Below are 22,702 nucleotides of genomic sequence, written 5' to 3'. Positions count from 1 at the left end.
CTTGAGGTTGCACTAACAGAACGTCTTGAACTCGGTCTTAATTACAGTTTACATAAATCTGGATTTTTGTTCCCAGATAGTAAAAGACTGCAACCTGTAATTAAGTAATTGTGTTGTTGTTTTTTTTAACCGTCTCATCTTTGACCTCATGCGCAACTGGGCGCAGGCCTTTTGCATGTGTGCATGGTATGTGGTCAGAACTGCACGTAAGCGTGGAGCTTGGCCAGATAATGATGTGGGGATGTCATATGGAGCACCACTGCAGCTTCGCTGCGGGATTCTAATTTGAGAGCAGGGAACGGATTCACAGGAAAGACGGCGGTCTGATTCCTGCTGCAGCCTGGAAACGTCTACAGCACCAGATCCATCACACAATAGGATTGTATTCCAGGTGTCCGTTCTTTTGAGGGCGGTGCGGAGCTTTCAAGATGGATAAAAGAGGGGAAAATAGAAAACACAGGCACAGCCGACAAGCCGCATGCTTCAATGTTGCTTATTTCCAAGTAAAATAAAGTTCTTTTTAGGAAAATGTGTGAGTCTGGTGCACAACACAGTCCATGCCGATGTGCAAGACACCCAGGCGACAGGCTACACGGTAGTTATGGATGACAGGGCGGGATGGGATGGCTTTGGCTGGGAGGGGGCAACCACGATGCACTAACAGGGGATGCAGTCGGTACGTTTACATGACCTCAGGGGGGAAATATTAGCTAATGGCGAGACAAATCCACCCAGATCATCTGTTTAGGAGGCCAAATTCCTTCTTTTTAATTAGCTACATGTCCACCAGAGGAGGAATCTACAGAGAAAACTGCACGATTGCAGTCAGTGATGGATAAACAAGGGTATTGGTGACTGTTAACCAGCTAAACAGGAGCAGGTCACCGTCAAGAGCCACAGGGGAGGAACGGCAGCCGTGCATGTAAACGTACTGACGGTGTCGTGGAGAAAATTAGGGGAGTCCGGGGGGGCCCTGACCTGCATGCTGGGGCCTAGAAGACTGCTGTGCTGCTGGTGCTGCAGGTGAGTGAGTGCATCGCTGGGGCTATTCACACCAGCCATCTTGGCCTGGTGCCTCCGAAGCTGAATGAGCAGCAGAGTCAGTTCCTCTGGCTGCAGCCAAGCCCGGAATTCAGAGGAACGAGAGAAGATACTTGAAAACCATCTGGGCAGTTACATTAACCACGAGAGCCAAACGGTGGCGCGGCCACTTTGGCAAAATACCGATCAATAAAATAAATAAAAACTTGCAATGTGAAAAGCGACAGCTGCATTCTGAACACTGAGAGGACAATTTATTGTGCTAGCATGGATTTTAGCAGTGCGGTCACAATTGAATTCATTAATTAAACACAGCAAATATCACATAAAATATATATAAACCTGTTTAATCAGGTTGAGGGGCTCGTTGTGCATTTCTGAGGAGTCTTAACCCTCCTCTTATCGTCCAATCGGCTTGGCGCTGAAGTTTCTTTCTTTCCATCTTGGATTCTCTTGTCCTCCACACAGATTTCCAGCCTGATCTTGTTTTTCGTCTAATGTCGGTAACAGCTCAGCCAGCACTTACATGATAAATTACAGTAAATACAGTTCATCCAGCAGACTGATGGGGTTCAATCATGACCGTAAGAGGGAGAAAATCCTACCGTTTTGCCGTGCAAGGTGGGCGCGCTGACGGTGTGGGTGATGTAGCCCATGGCTGGCATGGACCTTCTCTCTATTTGGGAAGTCTGCAGAGGAACAAAAATTCATCAACTTGTTATTACAGATCTAATAAAGTCACATCAAACAGACTCTGTAATCCTCACTTGAGTTTTGGAGCGGGAGACGCAGACCACGCCATCACGCCGAATCAAAGTTAAACCATTGCCTCCAAGTCTACAAACAAACTTGACTACACAGCAGATTTGATTTTCTTCATCCCTCCCTTTTCTCCCCTTTCATCGCCGCTACTCTTATTTGAAACAAGGTGTGCCCTGAGTTTAAGGCGCTACAGGGCCTGGGAAATTTGACATTTTTGCTTAACACACAGAATTAGCGAAAACGCGGGCCCACTACACAACCTTAAAAGGACACAAACAACAAGAGATTTAATTAACTACACATAAATTATACCAAATCTGCTTTCTTAAAATAACATTTGTTTGCTACCAGCAAGAGCAGCACTGTAAGCCGTTCCCTTTGAGATTCCCATGCCACTATTTTTTGCTGCATAATAGGTTTTTTATTTAAATGCGAGATCAGAAGAAAGAGACCGCTGCTGATGTTTAAGATAGAGTAGAGATGTTTATAGGGTGCTGAGAAGCCCAGGGCAAATTGGATTAGCCTCTAATAAAACCTACTTCCTAATGATATTCCACAGAAGCTTCTAGAATGCTGTTACTTAAGTGTTCTCCAGCCAGGGAACGCCATCAGCCTCGGAGATGCCGCATGAAGTAGAGCTAAGTTCACTTCAGATTACGTTTAAACGGGCGGAAAGGGCCCTCCTTTGGATAGCCTTCCAAAGCCACTGCGGCTTCCCTTTGTTTAAAAAAACCCCACAAACATCCTCTTTGCTTAATTGTGAGAAATTCTTTTTTTAACGGTTATAATTGCTGTCTTGTCGCTTGGATGAATAATGGAGCAAACAGATGATCTGTTTACTTGTCTAAAGCCAACGAGGGTTTGAGGCTTCTGCGTGCAGGCAAATGTGGTGCTGGTTGGATAGGAGAGCTCCTCACATGTGGGGGGGTGTGGTGGGCAGGCGGCGTGGGCTGTGGCCCCTCCTTCCGTCTCCTGCGGTGGTGTTTGAGTGCTAAGAAAAGTTCTGGGGGGGGTGACAGAGCGGCGAGGTCTCGCTCGCCCCACCTGTGGAGTGGAGGCCTGGGTGTGGACTGTGTGAATCTGCAAATGATTCACTTGAGCATCAAAATGTGTGTGTGTGTGTGTGTGTGCGTGTGTGTGTGTGTGTGTGTGTGTAGTGTGAAGCCTCTCGTGAAAGTCACAGCTTCCCTTCGCTCACGTCCTAAAACGATCACGAGACGGAGCCTTGTCACGTGGCTCAGAACGAGTGTGATTCAGTTTCAGGTCTGATCAGCGGGAGTGCAGGCTCATCAGGGCATCGTCTCCAAGGGGGTGTGCACGTCGCTCCTACCGCTCCTGCAGTGTGTGATCGTCCCGGGCTCCACCAATCTACTGATCCACACGTGTTTGGAACCACGGATGTTGTAAATTCCCCGTCAACAAGGAAGGATCATTTTGAACCGACTGGTTTGTGCTTCTGGCTTAATCCAATATCGATGAATACAGCATCAATTATTTTTATTATTATTAATATTATTATTGTTATTAGCATTAGCATTATTATTTCATTTAGGATTAATCATCAAACACTTGTGATATTTCCCTAAATGATTTAAGATTTTCTGAGGTTATGAGCTGAGCATGTTTGACCATAAAGTGAAGACATGATTTTTTTAACTTTCTTTTTTTTTTAACAGGTACTCTTTAATCCCTATTGGACAATTGTGCTTTAATTTTTACGGCGGCTTAAGTTTTAGAATCTAAATCTCACAAAACAAGACCATAAGAAGAAATAAGCGTCTGTTTGTTGTTTGTAGTCCTGTGAAAGGTGAGAAGCCACACAGTGAAGTGATAGCAAACATTCTATGGACTACAATACCCAGCTTATGTGAAATCCACAGGATATGGTGTGATTTTGTTTTTCCTTCCCCGAAAAGGGTCTCAGGGGTTAAAGTGTGTCCTACCTGAGTGATTTGAGCACAAATATGGCTGGGGGAGCTGGATCTTGTGCTGTCCCCGGGCAACATTTCATCCAACGGTTTGACTGAGCGCCTTTGGGACGGAGTGTGAGGACGACGAGGCGACAGCGGCTTGAACGAGCAGGGGACTGATGGAGGGACTTCACACGGAGATGGGGGCACGGAGATGGAACGCGGCATCTCCATGGTAACTCTGAACGACGCCGAGTCTGTGAAGTTGGGGCCTGTGTAGATTGGTGCGGTGGGGCTGCCGTGACGGAACTGCTGCCTCTGCTGCCACTCGTACAGCTGCCACACCATCCCCTCCTTTGTGGCTATTCGCTCATCTGTGGACATGCGGAAGTGGCTCAGTCGATCGTGGGCATACTTGTAATCACTGGGCAGGCTGCAGGATGCTGGTGGAGAGCTGCTGCTGGTGGGATGGGGAGACTTTGGCAATGATTTATAGGTGGTGTCTACTGTGCTTGCTTTGGGCTTTAAGGGTGGGGTCCTTCGGGAGAGGTTGTACTCAGCTGTCGGTGCGCTGTGACAAAAGAAATATTCACATTTTACATAAAGAACAACAGTTAACATTTTAAAAAGTTGACTTCTATCTCCGAGTATTTTCTAGACACTTCTCAACTTAGCCACTAGATGGCGGAAAGCAGCCAAAAACCCTTTTTTGAAATTGTGTGAAGGAAAAATGACCTTTGTTGTGGATCCCCCTTCTGGACTTTGACCCACTGCTCCACCTGAGCCAGCATGTTCTTTCTCTGCACGTGTTTCTCACTGCCAGCCTGGGAAACGAAGCCCCTCTGATAAACCACATTGCCGTTCTGTTCTGGCGGCAGAGTCACTTGGATTACAGCTGGCTGTCCGTTCCTGTGGGCGCCACCGTCAGCGTAGTCTGAAGAGCACCTCCTGACCCGCTCCTCTAATTCACACCTGGCATCGTCGCAGGGAGCCAACAGGACACCATTATCTGAGGTTTCCTTTCTGTCTGCCTGAGGTGAGCTCTGCTCAGCGTGGGTATGGTTGGTCTGGGGGAAGGCCTGCTGCACGCTCACCATTGGCTTCTCCACTTCTCTGTGGAAAAGGTGAGACAGAATATGGATTTTAAAGTGCCTGTAATACTTTTTAAAAAAGGTTTAAGGGACAAGTTCAGTCACAAAAACCTTAACAACAGAGAAAGCAGCAAACTGAGGACTCTTGTGCACCAGCAGTATTCAGCAGTACCGACTCCCAGCGGCCTCTAGGTAGCATTATTGCACAATTCTTTCAGACACTGTGCTGCATCACGTCCAACTGCAGCCTTGAAACACATTTTCCATGGTTACAGGAATCCCAGCCCCGTACTGGAAACGCAAAAACCCCAGTCGGCCTTTTAACACCATCCGATATGAACACGATTCGCACCAAATCCGCATCATATAGTGAGATTAATACATGTCACAGCAGTGATTGCAGTATTTATTTAGCACTAACAGCTGTACCAGAATCTACTAGTGGTGCACTGCACAAACACACACACAGCAGACAACATCTGATAGTCCCAGAGCAGACGGACGGGGTTGAACCTGCCGGAAGACTGTTTATTACCGTTAAAAATTGAGCAGCTGCAGATAAGACAGAAAAAACACAGACGACGGCGCAGCTCAAGACTGTATTTGATGCAAACACCTCAATAAATAATATACGTCCCCGCAATAAGAAGCTAATCCCACTTCATGGAGCGAGACCGACCTCTTTAGAGTGTGGCTCTGCTGCATCAGTGCCGCCTGGTTCATGGCCCGGATCCAACCATTCATGTCCTCCTGTGTGTCCGCACTGAAGAAATATGTGCGCATCCCGCAGTGTTCCGCCTGAGAGCCAATCACAGAGTTCCTGTTGTAAATGTAGGAGCGCATTCCTGTATGGGTCGCCTATCAAAGAGAGAGGAAGAGATCAGAGGGGACAAAAAACAGATAGATATGAGAACTTGTGTCCCGGAGGAGACGAGACACAGCTGCCAGGGAAGCTGAGGAGGAAACAAACGTTGCAAAGTGGAAACTCGGTAAAGTTCACAGCAACTTTTGCTCAAGGGGGGAAGGCAGGACAATAAAGTGCACATAGGTTTGTTGTTTCCTTGTATTTCTCACTTTTGCCACCAGGAAATTCAAGGATAGTAAATGAGCACAACTACACAAACCTAATGTAATGCAGCTGAGTAAACTTTTAAAAAAGAAGCTTCATTTGACTGCGAGCGCAAGTATGGAACACATATTCAGCTATAATGCAAAGTTGACTTACTGTCGCAGTAAAGAAATACAGATATTTACTCATAATAATGCAGCAACTGGCAAAACAATTATCAGCACAATCATTTTTTATTCAGACTCTCGTCCTCGCGCAAGACTGGAAAAGCAATGAAATCATATCAATAACGATAATAAAGAGGGGGGGTTACTCCTGATGTTATGAGATGTTTTATTTTATTGGATGGCAACATGATTGATTTTATGGGGGGGGGGGGTGTGAATGTCAGCAACAAAAAGATTGAAATCGAGTAAGTGAAACTTTGATGTTTCAATACTCTGCTGGTGAGGAGAAACGCAGCCTCTGACAAATACCAGAGCCCCCCCCCCCAACACACACACACACACACACGTATAAGACACTGATCACATGTGTGACCACTAATCCATGGGACGATTAAAGGAGTTGCAGTTCTCTGAGATTCATTTGAAATGTGACTCCAGTGCAGCGCTGCCAGAACAATACCAGATGTTTCTCTGTCCCATCCCAAATACTTGGGCGGCACCGACACGAAAAACAAAAGACTTGTGTTTGTTCTTCACGCATCCCAGCAAAACAAGTTAGTTACCACTAAACGGCACCCATATGGGCTCTGGCATTGTCCACAGATGACTGCAGCCATGCCTGATGGACGCTGTCAGCAGCTGCAAGCATGATGGGGAAAAAATGAGCCGAGTGTGGTGTTTCACTGATGTGAAATCAAATACCTATTCATGCGAGCCTGGAAGCTCACGGAATTTAGGACGAAGGCCCCGGAGAAAGGGTCACAATGGGAGGCGAAGCCGACAGGGGGATGAGAGAGACGGGGTGAGATTAGCCCAGATAAGAGAAGTTACAACACATCAGAGGGGTGAGAAGGAACGAGGAGCGGCTCCGGCCGTGACCCGATGGCACCGTCACAAATACTGATGGAGTCCACTTACGGCCTCAAACAAACCCCCTAGAAGCACGCCGACTCAGCAGAAACTGCTCCCCGAGCACCTCGGGTGCAGCACAGGTAATGACATGCTGTACAATCTTCACCTTTAATGCCTGTGGAGCTGCAGGGAAATGAGATTTCTCCTATAGGTGGCGGCGTGGCAGAGCCCGCGCTCGCTTCATCCAACCTTATACATGCTGCCAGCGAGTGGTGGGAGGAGACGGGGAACCGTCTGAATGCATAATTAATATCCCCGGCGGTGCAATTATCATACAAATGCCATTGTGTGTAATGCGATCTTTGGAAAGACGTGTAGTGTGAGAGAACAGAGGCGCAGCAGCGGTGATATCTGCACGCTGTCACGCCGAGAATCAAAGAGCAAAATGCGGTAAAGGAGCGGAGAGGATTGCGACAGAATGCCCCGGAGCATCAAACATTTAGGCGCTATTGTTTTGAGCAGAAAGGAGGAGCTAGGTAACGGTTGCATAAATCCCTTCTCTGCTCTCGCAGGACTCACGGAAGGGGGGGGGGGGGGGGGGGGGGTGACATTGCCCCATTCACGGAAAAGTTGTGCAGCCTCACATGAAAAATGGTTCTCTCAGCAAAAAATAGGAGCTTGCTGCTGTGATGATTGGGCACAAACTGGGGGTATCAGAAGTGGACATGGACGTGACGCTACAGCAGATCTGTTACCTTGAAAGCGTAGCGGCGGCTGATGTTGTCGTCGGGCTCGACCGGCGCGATGACATAACTGGGCAGGGGGATGCTGCCGAGCACCGTCTCCTCTCGGCTGTCTGGAGAGGAAGCGAAGACGGCAGAGCTCAGTGCAAAAATGACCAAACCCCCCCCCCAAACAAACGAGGGGGACATGATTCATGTGGGACCCTGGTCTGCAGCATGTGGCACTGGGTGGCATGGAGCTTATCTATTATTCAGTGTGATTAATGGAGCAGAGGCAGCCGCGTTGGCAACACAAGCAGAGATTACACCCCATAATAAAATACTCAGATTAATAAGGACAGAAAAGCGGGAGGAAGAGAAGAACCAATGAGAGGATGAGACAACCAGATACGTCCCACATCTAATTACAGATGTCCGTTCATCGAGAAAAGTCTCGTTAATCTCCGGCTGCGTTAACGACCGTGACCGAGCGAGACTCACCTTTGTAGTAGAACAAGCAGTAGTCTGACAAAACAAACCATTTCCTCTTCCACAGCCGCATTCCCGAGCTGTCCTGGAGGTACGGGGGGGGGGGGGGGGGGGGGGGCGCGACAGAGCAGCTGTTTAGAAACGCAACTTTTGGATCCACGGCCCGACGCAGCAGAGGAAGCCCGGCTCACCTGCTTGTAGAGCCAGCCTCTAACCACAACTGGGACGCTGAGGTTTCTTTTAATCGCGTGATCTCTCTTGCCAAAACTGTGCACCTTTCCCTTTCCTGCACCTCTGGAGTTCTGCAAGGAAGGGGGGGTTCATTAGTTTCATTGGGTTTTAGATTCACTGAGTGTTCTCACTGCTAACATCGGTTCAGTGAGTGGTTATCACCAGGTTATATTTAACTAGCTGTGGTTGAGAGCTCCCATCTACAATCTGAGGTGTTGTTTTTGGCAAAGGGGTAAAATTCTGCAGAGAATTCAATGGCATGCACACACGCACGCATGAAAACCTCTGCTGGGTTCACACGAGTGTTGGTGGGACACAGAGGACCGTCTCTTTTCAGAATGTTACCAAAAACAACACGATAAGGTAGTTAAAGACTGAACTTTTCATTTAGACGGTAAATATTTCACGCGGGGGTGAGGAATTGGCAGAAAAAAATGAGAGCGGTTACTACGTTTCTGGCACAGTGGAGAAAAAAAACGTGTTTTCCAGGAGAAAATGAGATGAGAAAGTTCTAGTGGGTCCTGGGTCATCCCGTGTGCCGTTGGAGGGGCGGTGCGTCACACATGCGGCCTGCTGACAAATGAAAATGTCTGTATCTGCAGTGGAAACATCAAGTTTATCTCGACCGTGCAATGTGCCTCCTGTCCCACAGGAAAGTGGTTATGGCGGCTTTAAAATGTCAAATGGCAATTAGTGGCGAAGGTGCGTCCTAAATAGGAGAAACGCCAGTGAAATCGGACTTTCTTCAAACGCTAACAAATTAAATAGCACCTCGCTGGAGAACTGACTAGCTTACCTTTGACCCCGAAGTGGCGTCCCCTGCTCCCGAGGTCATGGCGCGTGGGGGCTCCCTGACCAAAAGCGGGGACCTCGAATTAGCCGCTGACTTAGACATGTGGGACTCCATCCTGTAGCTGAGGGGAGAGTGAAGAGGGTCAGATGTGATGACCGGGTGAGGAGCTCTGGAGAGTAATCGTCCTCCTCGCCACTGTCCACACTAACAACACCGGGGGGGGGGGGGGGGGGGGGGGGGGGGGCACTGCTGAGCTGAGCGTTCTCATGTAAAGGATATGACTACTTCCTGATGCTGCCACATGACCTGACACAGCCTCTGTGTCTGCTTTCGACACAGCGTTCAGAGAGCAACAGTTTCAAACGTTCCATTGCCGCTCGGCAGGGAACACGCCGCGGAGGTCACGGGCGAGCGTCACCGCCGCCTCTCCTGCTCGCCGTGAAGAAGGGTCCATTTCAAAGGGATGAAAACTTTAAAAAGACACAACAAAGTCACTCCTGGTGTTTGCAGCCGTGTTGTGATTCGCTGCCGACTCACAGATTTTACTGTCGAGAGGAATAAAAAACGTTTCTTCTCTTCCAAAAATGATTCCAATATTCAGTTTTAGTTTAGTTTTAACATTCTAACATTCCCACACTTGTCTTGTTTGGAGGGTTTTGTCTGATGTTGTGAAGTCCAACAATTTCCAATCTGTTTTCTTCTTTCATGTGTGACGCTTTGAGCCATTTCTCTATTTTTAATGTCTCCCTCCCTTTTCAGATTGGTGCCAGCTGCTGACGAAATGACTTGCACACGTCCCACGTTGTTGGATCTAAAGTCATATGTATATAATATATAACTATTTAACCAGTCATAGGTTCTTACCCACCCCCCCAAAACCATCTTTAACATCTGGTCCAAAAACTGAACGTCACTGCACCCAGCATGCTCCTAGATGTCACAGCAGTCAAACAACATTGTGTGCATCCTCTTTTTCCCCCTTTCCCCCCCCCCTTCCTCCTCTGGTCTCATTTTCTGCTAAATGCATCAGTCTTCTTGTCCTGGAGGCTGATTTGAACATTTGACATGTCCCTCTGGTCTTCTTGTCAGGCTGAACTAACAAAACCTTTAATTAGAACGAAGCAGCTGCACGTGTTAAAACAGAGGAGGACGACTGGGGCTGCTTCCTGACACAGGAACTACAAAACTCGGGCAAATCGGGCTGAGCAGATTTCGTAATAATAAAGCATTTGTCCTTGATGGGGACGTCCACATTTGCAGAACTATGACACCACCCAGGGAGGAGAGTTAGGTTATAGTGGATGGTTGCAGAGCAGAGGGCAGAGATCAGGAACCTGGATTCCCACGCCATGATGTAAGAACAGTACGCATGATGGAATTTTAACAGAGACAGAGACTCCACCAAACAAGGGGATGGTCCCCATCCACACTGGACCCCCACCAAAGGACATACAGTAAAATATTGATGATGTAAGCTTCTCCTGCCACACAGAGAGCTTTATAGTGTTCTAATAATCCAGAATTCAACAGTCTAAATAGCTATAAAAGCAAAGACGTCTAAGATCTGCAGACCCCTTCACCTTGTTCTGTCTATTTCACCACATCCTCGCCCTTGACAACAAGCGATGCAATACTGACCGGGGCTTAAACAGATTACGGCCGTCATTTCAGTGACAAAGAATCAATTATGTCGCGGTTGAAAACATGCAAGTGCATGTAAGTAAGCCCCTTGATTCATCCTTCTAATCCAGGGCTCAGCAGAAGCGACTATGAATAATGGACAGGAGATGAGTGACAGCGGAGGATGCCGGTGGATCACTCCTGAGAAGGTGGCGCTCATGAATGCCGGGATCGGCGTCACGTGCGATCCCGTTACAGACGCAGATTAAACGTGAATTAGCGCTCGTATCGCGCCCTTCGCAGTCTGAAAATGTGCAAGAGGGGATCAAACAAAAGTCAGCTGTGAAATGAGGACGTCAGAAACGGAGCCGCTCACCGGTCTTCTAGCGTGTATTCGGTGTTTTCAGGGGAGATCTTCCCAGTCACCGGGTGGCGGAAGGACGTGGCCCTAAGGTTGTGGCTGCAAGACAGGGGAAGATGGAAAATTCAGGAGATAGAGCATCAAAACGGGCGCCACTTTGTCATTAAATCAATGCTAGTAATTCCACCAAACGAGGCGTTTCTGCGCTTGAATATGGCCACGGGTTGTCAGAGGGGGGCCTGCAGGCCTGAGCCAGGAACCGCAGCTCATATTTCTTTAGTCAGAGCCCAGGACTCAGCGCTCCCGCAGCCATCTCGTCACGGTTTTATTGATTCCAGTTAGTGGGAACTATTCATTGCTTTAACCAGAACATAAACACATTACTGTCACAGTAAAGAATAAAAGAACAGAGGAATGGCCAGTGGGTCAAATCTAGAGAGGCCGTGGCTGCAACACCTGTTCATCTACTTATACTGTATTTATATGTATACAGCTGGCGGAACTCTAAAATTCATTTGCAGCTGGCCACTCTCTGGGTTTTCTATTGATCTGCTTAGTTTTTGTCCCCTCCAGAGTGTTGATTGAGTATTCCATAACAGTATATCACCAGTAATGTGCGGGTACGTAGACATTGCAGGAGCCGAATGGTGTTTTCATGGTAATCATTAAAGTCTTTTAATTATGAGAAAGCAGTTTTACCATTGAGAACCACAACTTCAATAATCTGCTTCTGACTGATGCAGTATAAGCCCTCTAATTGTCTTTGCCGTCCTAATTTATGTTCGGGTTATCCACAGTCAACCTGCTAAAATGGAGATAGAAATAAGTGCAAATAGTGCGGCGTGGAAGCTTAATCAATACATGCTGTTTTCATTAACAAACACACGGACACTGTACATGTTTAACGGTCCAACAATGGAGTGTACAAAGGACAAACAACTGGCCATGGATCCCCACAGGAACCGCTGGAAAATGTCAGAAACTGTTGGCACGTGGACGCAGGAAGAAGTCACCCGCTGCATCGGAGCGCTGCGGAAAGGAGGAGGGGCGAATGGACCCAGGTGGGATAAACATACGACTTGACATTTCAGGAAGTTCAGAAATGGAATGCTCCAGTCATCAGGCCGTCACCGCGCAAAAAAGTACACAACCCACTCATGGGAAAGGTCACACGTGCACGTACACTGGGGCCGTGCACGTGCCTCGCATTTTGCTGATCCACGGTCTGCCCACATGGACCCGCGTCCACCCTTAATTAGGGATTAGCATTCTTTGAGGCTTTTGTTTTAGACGCATTACTTCTGAACTATTTGTCATGGAATGTGCAGCATCTCCAGCTAGTGTACAAACACTGCGGCACAGCAGGAGCGTTTGTACGTGGCGAGGAACTACTTTCTGTCGATGCTGGCATTAAACCTGTCCCCAAGAGACAGGGAAAAATCCTGCTGTAATGGTCCTGCAATATGCCACCTTAGAACCAGAGCTTTGTTGTCCATGTCACCAAGTAGTTGCTCTAGAGTTTGATTAGGAGAGGACTGGGAACTAGAGTTCCTAGACCTCTCCTAATCAAACTCCGTATGTACTAATACACACCAGGCTTCAAAAATCATTGTGAAGGGATCTCTAAGATCTCTAAAGCTCCCTCGCCCTGCAGCAGAGAGCCACTGCTCCTTTCCTCCGTTACAGGGCTGCAGAAAGGTAAACATGGGCTCTGGTGGTGTAGCTGCCCCCATGGAGCCAGCTCTCCACCCATGTTACAGTTGACTTTCATGAAAGTGGGTTTTTGACGTGACGTGGCCCCTCAGGATGCACTGGCAACTGCAAACAGCAGCACTGCAGCTCAGTGCTCCCACAAGCCCGGTCCACACGGTTCAGTCCCGTCATTTTCTCCTGCGAAAACAAGAAGCGCGGCGTAATCTCTTCCCAACACAATGGTTAGTCTTGGCAGCAGAGGTGTGATATCTCTCTCACACAGAGGGACGTACTCACTGTTGTTATGCAACACGCATTTAAGGCACATCTCCGTGCGCTCCCAACTTCTGCATCCACTTACAACAAACCCTGCCAACTCTACCAGCGCAAATCTCCCTGCTTCTCTTTGTTCCTCCGCTGTAGAACAGAGAAGATGGTCTGACCTGCTGCGAGCGGATCATCGCGAATCAGCCGCTGAAGGTCATGGAAATCCTCCCGGCTCTGCGAGGGCAGGTGGGAAGAAGCGGAGGGATTCTTCGGAGGGCAGCTGGCACCAAGTGAAGCCGGCAGGAGGGGGAGCTCTTTCTCTCCGGGCTCTGCTGCTCTAAAGTTTCAGCCCAGGCTTGCTGAGCGGAGGGTAGATGTAGAACCTCCCCTCCCACAAAGGGAATACCTCGGCTCTTTATCAGATCCTCCTCCCTTTTCATTCTTTACTTCCCTCTGCACCCTCTCACTCCCTCTTTCCGAGAATTGAATTTGCCGCAGCCCACATCATCTCTTCCGAGGAAAGAGTTTTTATGTGGACAAACAAGTACCTCATTTGTCACTGTTGTCTGTTTCTAAAAGATTAAAGGGTCCTTTATAGTTTGCAGCTCTCTGGTGCCACATTTAACTTCTTTATGTTTATCATAAAGCGTCCAAGAATGACGAGATAATGTGAAATATTTCAGATATTTTCCATGAATGTATGGCAACCTTTTAAGGAGATAACCTCCTGTGCATTTTCAGGGGCTCCTTCAAGGGCACGTCAGGGTCACTGGTGTTGAAAGCACTGGTTTAACAGTACCAGTAAGAGGAAGCTATCTGAAGATGGAATTCCATTTAATCCTAAAGAATGTAGCAGAGAGGAGCAGGTGGGACCGCAATCCTGGGAGTTTACCTTCAGCTGCCAGGTACTCCTCTGCTATTAGCTTATGGATTTGCTGTTTTTCATGCTTTTTTTCATTTGCCGATGCACTTTGATTAAGGCGGCTTTAACTTTTACAGCATCTTTAAATATGTACAAAAGAATTTGATTTTTTTTTTTATCTGAGCCCAAAGAAGCGCTTCAGCAGAGCCACCGAGAGCACCAGAGGGTAAAAGTTCTCAGCCTTTGTTCTGACTTCATAATCGGCCTCACAGCATCAATGTGGTGCCTGGAATGAAAGAGGGAGGTGGAATCATGTGGAACAGACGCCTGGCTAATTGTTCCTGTTATTAGTCTGTAACAAATGGGGAGTGGGGGGGCAGGGTTCTGATGCAACACACCGATGTTCATTACACTGAAATTCATCTTCTTTGCTGATAGTTTCCCTGCTTTGGCATTAATTAGGTTGAATCCCAGACATCAAGACCTGCAGCTCTGACGCAGAAAATCCAAATCAATGCTGCGCAGCTGACCAACAAAGAACACACAAAGGCAAACGTTTGCTTTAGTCGGAATGCTGGTTTTAAGTTAATTATCTGTAACTAATGTGTCACCAGCTCCAACAAACATGGGCAGATGTGAGTCAAAGAAAGGACGTGATTTAGTTCCGGGGGGAATGAGACGATGCCGTCCGACAAGAAAATACTGGCGATCTTAAAAGCAAGAATTTGTGCGCGGAGCCCAAACGTGGAGGTCCAAAGGTGGAGCCAGGAAGCCGAAAAAGCGCTCTGCGGCAGGAGTGGCACATGCTGACTGACCTTTATCGGGTTTATAGCGGCAGCATTGCTGCAGCATCAGCCTCTCCCACCTTCACTTGCCTCACATTCATGGAGAAAGTTCCAGGGACGCTTCCGTTTATTTCCCTGCGTTGATCATCAACCTTTAGCTTTTCCTTGAGTTGAAGTCAATGACCTGGCCGGTTAATCAATAAATTGATGGCTTCTGGCTAGATCATCACACGGGCTCAGTCTTTTAATTATGCTGTATCAACACAGCAAATACCAATATTTAAGTCAACACGGGATTATTGCATCGCATTTATTTTGCAACTTAATGCACATAACTGGAATTAATGGAACCTTCACTGAGTTGACTTATTATCTATTCTGCTCATGGACTGATGGTGGGAACAGGCAGAAACAGGCGTGCACTTATCTAGAGCTTTAACAGAACTGACATAAACATATACAGCTGCAGCTGGCAGGTTTGACAGTGGACATATAGGCTGTAAACATGAAGTATGAGAGGCTGTTTTGACTCAACGTCAAGTGGAAGGAGACGACAGGAGCAGAATGGGGGAATTTATGGGGTTTTTGGTTGTTTGGCATTCGTCATATTTTGATAACTGACATAAACTGCTTAATATGGGGAAAGGATATAGTTAACGACATTTTTGGTAAAAAGGAGCATAAACGTATGTCTTATTTAGAGACTGTGATCAGAATTCTCTTTGTTCACAAACTCCATGAGCAGAGACACTCGTGCTGACCGCCGGGGGGAAAGGCATGCGTCTCTATTCTGTCTCCGGCCATCAAGTCCCACCAGCCGCCCAGAGGAAAAAGGGTGGTAAATCAGGCAGAAACAGGCCCAATAAAGAGCTCAAACAGGTGCAGGGCTCTGCAAGCCTGTCGGACAGAGGCTTGGGCAGCATTTGAAAGAGCTGTCACCTGATTAACATTCAAAACACATGCAGATCTGACGCAGCACATTTCGCCGCAGTCACAATGGTCCTTTTGGCCGAAGCTGTTTCTAAACACGAGCAAAGGCAGCGGCAGGCTGAGAGGCAGAGGGCTGAAGAAAGGGCTGCGTTGGGCCAAAACCAAAGAAATGGGATGAAGAGAATTAGTATTCGAGTTGCAAACACCACTCAGAGGGAAGATAACACCCCACAGGTTTAGGACACGTATAAATTATGTCATTCCTTTGAATCTCACATTGCTGAAAATAATGTAGCTTTTTATATTTACTACCAGAAAAGCATTAGAAAAGTAACGATCACATCCCCAGGAGATGGTTTCTGCTTCTTTTATTGTTATAAACTCAGCTATAAGTGGTCTCATTAGGACCTAAAGATCAATAAACTGTCTTCTCTTCCTTTGTTCAGGTGTTATATAGCACATTAATTTAAGTGACACAAAGTAACACATGAAAGACATTAAGGTTTCTACATGTTCTCAAAAATGGCAATAAACCTAAGGAACTAAATCAGCTTAAGTATTAGCTACGGCAAAGAAAAAGCATTAAATTCTTTGGAGCGGGCATATTCTCTCCAGAAACATTTAAATCAATCAGAGATCCTGCAGTTTTAAATCAGTATGTGCAGAACGTAACAGCGCAGCTTTACCCTGACATTTGCTCGGTGAATAACGAGGGCAGCGCGCAGGCAGGAGGGCCCATTTCTGCTAACAAGGAGGGTCTGACGAACACGAGTCTCTGGGGATTCGAGTGGAGAGTAACGAGAATTTGACCTGACGTTACTCCAAATGTCGTTAGAAGATGCAGCCACAGGTGCATCACTGGCACGGCGCCAGAAAAGAGTTGCTGCGCACATTCACCTCTCCTGGACTATTTTGCAGGTTTGGTTTCATTTGAATAAACAGGAAGTTGCAAGATAAAAAGAAAAACCCAAACAGTTTTGATTGAGTTGTCCTTTCGAAGATCAGAGAAGAAAAACAGATGATGTTAATGAGGCTAAAGTAGATGTTGACATGTAACTGAAAGGTTATACAAAAGAATGATGTTTTTTTACTGATGAAATTACTTCATCCCCTGCCTTTTCTCCTCTAAGGTCAGGAAACCAAAGTCACTTGGATTTTGATTATCAGACAAATGTAATAAAGACTCCACTCCAATAAAGAAGCTCCTCCATTCAAAGGTATGAGAAAGATTAAGGGCAGTAAAACTAGAAGAAAAGCCCCTGGACACCCCAGGTTAGTCAGTAAAAATCAAGGTGACCTTGCCCTGCAGAGGCTTCACGGCTGCAATATGCACGTTGGGGTGCAGCTGTCTTTGGAGCACGAGCTGACCTGCTTTGAATGTGCACACGAAACCTTCAGATAGACTGAAACAGACGGTCGATATCTCAGTACAGGCTGAATATAAAAGTGATCATTTTCAACTCTTGTCTGTCCACCACCAAATGTGCACATTGTGTTAGCTGGTAAAGATAACGTGCGTGTGCTACCTGCCGGTACTAACCCTTCTGTTCTTATCAAACGCCAATTTAAACACACTAATTTCTTAAAGTATCATGCAAATGAAAAATGGCTGCAGTGGTGCTAGCCCTTGTTGTTTACTGCACAATGAGATTTAGCCAACGACAACTTGACGCCCTCAACCCGGAGCTCACTGTTTAATCTTATTGTGGAAGCTTGAGTCTTCTGAAAATGAGTCTAAAGTTTCCCTTTGAAACAGCACGGCAACCTGAGAATAATGAAGCACCGATAGCAGCTGCTGGTCCACCTGCTATCTCCACCCAAAATGACTTCTCTCTCCTCCCACTCAGACTTGGATTTGCTCCTCCAGAAATAACGGTGTAATGTACAGCCAGACACGGAGGCAGAGGAGCTCATTCCGCTGCACTTTATGGTGGAAGACAAAAATGTAATTAAGATATATGATAGGACGACGTGATCTTATTGAGTTAGCTACACAGATGGAAGGACACAAGGTCTGCATCTGCCATCCGGCCTGATGTAGCCGGAAGAGCCGCTCAAATTTCCCAGTAAATTATTGGAACTGACAGAAATCATCAAAGCTGCTTTCAAAGAGAAGCCGTTTAAGATTTGCTTCCTATACAGCCGAGACATGTTTTTACATCTGGCTACTGACCTAATGAAGGAGCGTCTGAGCCAGAGGAGCAGAAGGAGCTGCACTGCAGCAAAATATTGAAGCTAAAATTGTTGGCATGGTGGAGGGCTTGAGAAGTGGACAAGGAGACACTCCACACACAGAAGCCCCTGACCTCCAGGGAGATTCAAACCTGAAAGCTGCTCGCGACGGGGCGAGGTTGCACCGCCGTGCTGCCCAGGTCAGCAGGTCTTTACTGATAATGCTTATCAAGTAATTGATTTGGTGTGGCTGAAGTTCCAATGTCATGTAGCCTGTAAACAAAGCACGCTGCCACGTGCAAAGCATGTGATACATCATCCACCCGGCGTTTAGCTCAACTGCTGTCGTAGGTGTTTTAATTATCAAATCAGCAGCCTTTGTGAACACTGTTCTCATTGTGAGAAATGAGGGTAAATCATTAATTTTGAATTACAAACTCTAGAAACTCGACTTGGAGGAAACACCTTTAAATTCCTTTAAAGTGGAGGAGAATTAGCGGGCTAAGTGTTGACCGCGTGCTGAGCAGAAAGGGAGCGTCTCCACTCCCACTGCTGCAACCAAACATTTCAAACTGGGACACCAGGCTGTCATCTGCCATAATTGGACCCTTTTGCTATCAGCAATAGGCAGAAATGTGCAGCAAGTGTGCACTTTTCCAGGAGCAGCTTTGGAATTTGGTCTCTCTGGACAGTTTTACACATCCTGGAGGAGAAATAGCAACAATCAGGACTCAAAGTTCCAAAAGCATCGTAATAGTAACGAGGGCTCACGGACACAAAGTTTGTTGGAATATCTTGACCATTAATGGGTTTATCCTGGTTCCACCATTTTTAAATCTGTAAATCGGACGAGACGAGAGCAAACAAAAACAGCCAACCTGCAACTTTTCAGCAGGGTTCCGATACAGCAGCAGTCGTCATTTGGCAGAACTCCGACCATTTTCTCCACCTTCAGGCCCAAAAAGACTCTGCTCCCAAAAGTTTTACAGTAAGAAGTGAGTGAGCGGCAGCTTCAGTCTGTCTGACTCGCCTGATATGAGGCAATCCATCCGGCCGCATACGTTTCCCCGAGCGCACTGTCGACAACACTCACTCAATCTCCTTCTCTCTCTCTCTGAAACACACACACACACACACACACACACACACACACACACACACACACACACACACACACACACACACACACACACACACACACGCCGATTGCATATGTTCTTGGACAGATTATCTGTCTGATCTCTTATCCCCATAATCCCACAACATCAAAAATAAATCAAGCACCACAAAAAAACCCTCTAATGGCATCAGAAGAGCATAAAGACAGGAAACCTTTAAGAAAGCTACTCTAAACATCTGAAAACATGTTGCTCCTACAGGGATCCGGCAGGCTGCTCCATGCCGAGCGGCCCTGGATGCATGAGAGGTGTAAGGACGATGAAGGCCTGAAAGCTGTTGGCTTTTACATCAAAGTCACGTTGGGTTGTGTCGCCCCTGTCCAAAAAAACCCCCAGAGGGTTAGAAACAAGCGGATTCAGATAACCCTGCTGCTGGGAAACATGTCAAAAATCCCTTACACGCTCGTATCACAGGCATTATGTCCACCAAACACTAAGTACCCTCCTCCTGCATGCACACACGCTCGACAACTGGAAGACGGTGAAGGATTGCACCCCATAACCCAGCCTGTTGGAGCTCCAAGAGCGACTCAATCCTGCAGCGCTCCCGTTACGCTGGATTTGTTTGAGGATTTAGTACAGTGGTGTAGTCATCACTTTTTGTACTGTTACTCCATTGCCCGAATCTGATTACTCTGCCGCAGAGAATCCGAGCCCTGAGGGCGTCCGAGCTGTGCGAGTCTCCGCAGCAGTGTTTGCTTTGGGTGTGTACAGCCAGTCGGCTCCAGAACACATCTGGTTTGGCAGCTACTTTCTTCTCAACTCACAATAACCTTTTTTTTTTTGTTGTTTTTGCAGGACATGTGGCGAATACGTAGGTGTGTTTCTGTGTGTGTGTGTGTGTGTGTGTGTGTGTGTGTGTGTGTGTGTCTGTGTTGTGTGTGTGTGTGGGAGAGTCTGTGTGTGTTTATCAGGCTGGGACAGACTGTAATTCTCATTACGAGACCTGAGCAGATACGAGAGCGACCGGAGAACATACTCCCAGTGGGAATTTACCTTAGAGTGACACACAGGGCTAAAACAACACAGCTACTCAATGAGGACAATTCTCCACGGCAACAGCAGGCAGACCTTTAAAGGGCCCAGAGGCTAAAACACACACGTAATATGGTGTTATTATATCGGAGTGGAACGCTACATGTTCGTTAAACATTGTCAGTTGATTCCATAAAGTATCACAACACAATAAATAACTGTAGTTAGGCTGATTGATCTATTTCTATAATGACTGCAAAATTAGATTTGATAATCATCTTATAGAGTCATTTTCTCAAGCCCTCCTCCCTCCCATCTGTGCATCAAATCTGCTCAGCACACAGACCATCAAACTGACGTTTTCTTGAGGAAATTAAACAGCTGGATTAAATGAGCTAGGTGAGGTTCCACTTTGCTGCAGGAGGGTAACTGAATTCCACTGCTATTTTTAGAGCCCTGTGTCCTGTGTGCGTGTGTGTGTGTGTGTGTGTGTGTGTGTGTGTGTGTGCGTGCGGAGAGCCGCTGGAGATGTAGGAAGCCTATTAAGTCAAGCACCACTGGAGGAATGTATAGGCATGGATCTTGGAATGGCGAGCAGGACTGAGCTTATCAAAAGGCCTCTTCCCTGGAATAAAGCTCCACTCAGAGAGACTCATAAGAATCACAAGTTTAACAATGGAAAAGATACATTTGAAATATAGAATATAGTCCTATTTCAAGGTGGCGTTTTGGGGCCTTGTCACGTGTTCTTAGAAGGAGTTTCCTTGGGAACAGCCGCTGCCCCCTGTCCTGTCCTGTCCTGCCCCCCCGTCACACATCTAGATAGCGTTTCTGTACGGCAGCCATCTACGACCTCTATTATCAGGGAAGCACACAAATGAAATGCAGACTTTTTGGCCGAGGGGACAGACGATGAATAATCTGGAACTAACTGGGAAGTTACTGGAACTGACTGGATGAAATGAACAACACTATCAAATGTTTTCCACACTGAGCAGAACTGGACCGAACCGGAATCGGGTATTACGCAACCCAGTGAAAACCAGTCCGCCATTCACAACTGGACGGTCCCACGACTGGACGTGTGTCAGTTGGTTATCCACTTAAAGTTTATGTGGAGTTAAAAAAGGAATGCCGAGCTGGGGTGTCAACTACCGCTGTTAGCTGCTGACCAGAGCGCGCACGTAGGCATGGTTTCGCATTGTGGTCGACGGGGAGGGCGGGACCGCTGACCAATGAGGACGCAGGTAGCAGAATGGCAAATAGGTAGAATCACCTTAAAGCTCCATCTTACGCTGAGAGCTTGAATGAACGATAAGTCGGGAACGCAATCCACAGATCACAACCCCTCTGAAACCGCTTTGATGCTGAAGGTTATAGGTTCATCGCCCTGTGAATGGTTTCTGCTGGACTGTAAATACCTGCATGCGGAAACGTAGGCTGCAGTATAGATTGACCAAATGAGAGCTCCTCAAAACTGAAGCCGGTGCATTTCCAACGTCAGTGGGTGGCTGATCAAAGGCACAACTTGGTCCACATTTTTTAAAAATTACTCCATTCATCACCCCCCCCCCCCCCCCCCCCCGACACACAGGTAGTTTCAGTTTTAACATGGCATGCACTCAGATGTTGTTTTCTTAATAAGTTACTTCTAAAGTCGAGTGACGGTCCAGTAGAACTTGGACCTAACAGTGAACCACTGGCTGCCCACAACTCCATCAGTGCTAAACGGAACAGCCCAAAACACAATTTGAGCTGTATTTTTAAACAGAATCCGGTGTTAATGGATTTGTAAAAACATAGCAAGTCAATAACACAATGAAATCCATGTCCATTAGTTATAATGGGGGGGGGGGGGGTAGCATGTGTACTGTGAGCTAAAAAATGCAGCATACATCAGGAAACCAACAGATTCTTCTCAGCAACTCATCTCTGTGTGGGGTGGAGAGCTCCGTCCATGCTCCATTACAGGCTAATACTTCATTAAAATCAGGCGTAAAACAGCAGGGAGATCACAGTTCTGCTGACACCAACACCACAGTCAATGACCTGTGGTCCGAAGGCGCTGCAGTGTGCTTCCCTCTCTCTCGCTCTCCCTCCCGTCTCTGACTTCTTACTGACATTCATTGCAGCGTGCGTTGATGTAATTCTCCAAACGCGTTTCTAAGCGAGGCAACTAAAAAACAACCCGTTAATTTTCTGCCACAGAATCCTACATGCAAATTAATAGCACGCAATCTTAAGCCTTTTGCCCATAGTGCCGCTGCCGACGGAGCTCTTCGGGAGCTATAAATCATGAGAAGCGACGCAGCCACAGACCGTCACGTGCGCGCGCACACACACACACACACACACAGGGTCAGGGATACACACCTGAGAGTCGTACGATACGCCGGCTCCCTCTTGTAAGTGATATGTAAGACTGAGTGTCTTGGTTGGCCCAACATGTTAGCTGCAGCCCTGTGATTTGCTCTTCACAGTGGTCTCTGTGTGGGGACGGGCTCCTCTCAGCTAGCACTGCTGCTGCTGCTGCTGACGTCCTCCGCTTGTGCACTGGGGCATCAATTTATTCAAAACATCCTCTTTCCCGCTTCTGCTGCGCTGAGGCTGCTGAGGTGGAGCTTAAAATACATGCAATCGCTGGGCAGTTGCCCCGTCTCTGGGAGCAAGAGGTTCGTAGCGGGCATTATTAATGGACGCCAACCTCAGCAATACATCATAGCAGAGGCCCCG

General features: G+C 47.2%; 1 protein-coding gene across 12 annotated transcripts in view; it reads right to left on the bottom strand.

Moving 5' to 3' along the window:
• Positions 1-22,702, bottom strand: part of plekha7b (pleckstrin homology domain containing, family A member 7b) — a 47,599-nt gene that overhangs the window by 15,717 nt on the left and 9,180 nt on the right. For 5 of the 12 annotated variants that reach the window (XM_029846606.1, XM_029846607.1, XM_029846609.1 and 2 more), the window contains 10 exons: positions 11,124-11,207; positions 9,131-9,248; positions 8,295-8,405; positions 8,116-8,188; positions 7,648-7,748; positions 5,484-5,662; positions 4,449-4,826; positions 3,747-4,284; positions 1,647-1,730; positions 979-1,113 (listed from right to left, as the gene is read on the bottom strand). In XM_029846606.1, coding sequence (XP_029702466.1) covers positions 979-1,113; positions 1,647-1,730; positions 3,747-4,284; positions 4,449-4,826; positions 5,484-5,662; positions 7,648-7,748; positions 8,116-8,188; positions 8,295-8,405; positions 9,131-9,248; positions 11,124-11,207 — 1,801 coding nt within the window. Of the gene's footprint in view, positions 1-978; positions 1,114-1,646; positions 1,731-3,746; positions 4,285-4,448; positions 4,827-5,483; positions 5,663-7,647; positions 7,749-8,115; positions 8,189-8,294; positions 8,406-9,130; positions 9,249-11,123; positions 11,208-13,243; positions 13,447-18,694; positions 18,819-22,342; positions 22,510-22,702 lie in introns of those variants that run through there. The other 7 variants (XM_029846611.1, XM_029846614.1, XM_029846612.1 and 4 more) reach the window with 6 other exon arrangements.

Source organism: Takifugu rubripes, chromosome 13, assembly GCF_901000725.2.
Source record: "Takifugu rubripes chromosome 13, fTakRub1.2, whole genome shotgun sequence".
Lineage (NCBI taxonomy): Eukaryota > Metazoa > Chordata > Actinopteri > Tetraodontiformes > Tetraodontidae > Takifugu > Takifugu rubripes.
The sequence above is the reverse complement of the archived record's forward strand: the minus strand, read 5'-3'. Positions and strand labels throughout refer to the sequence as shown.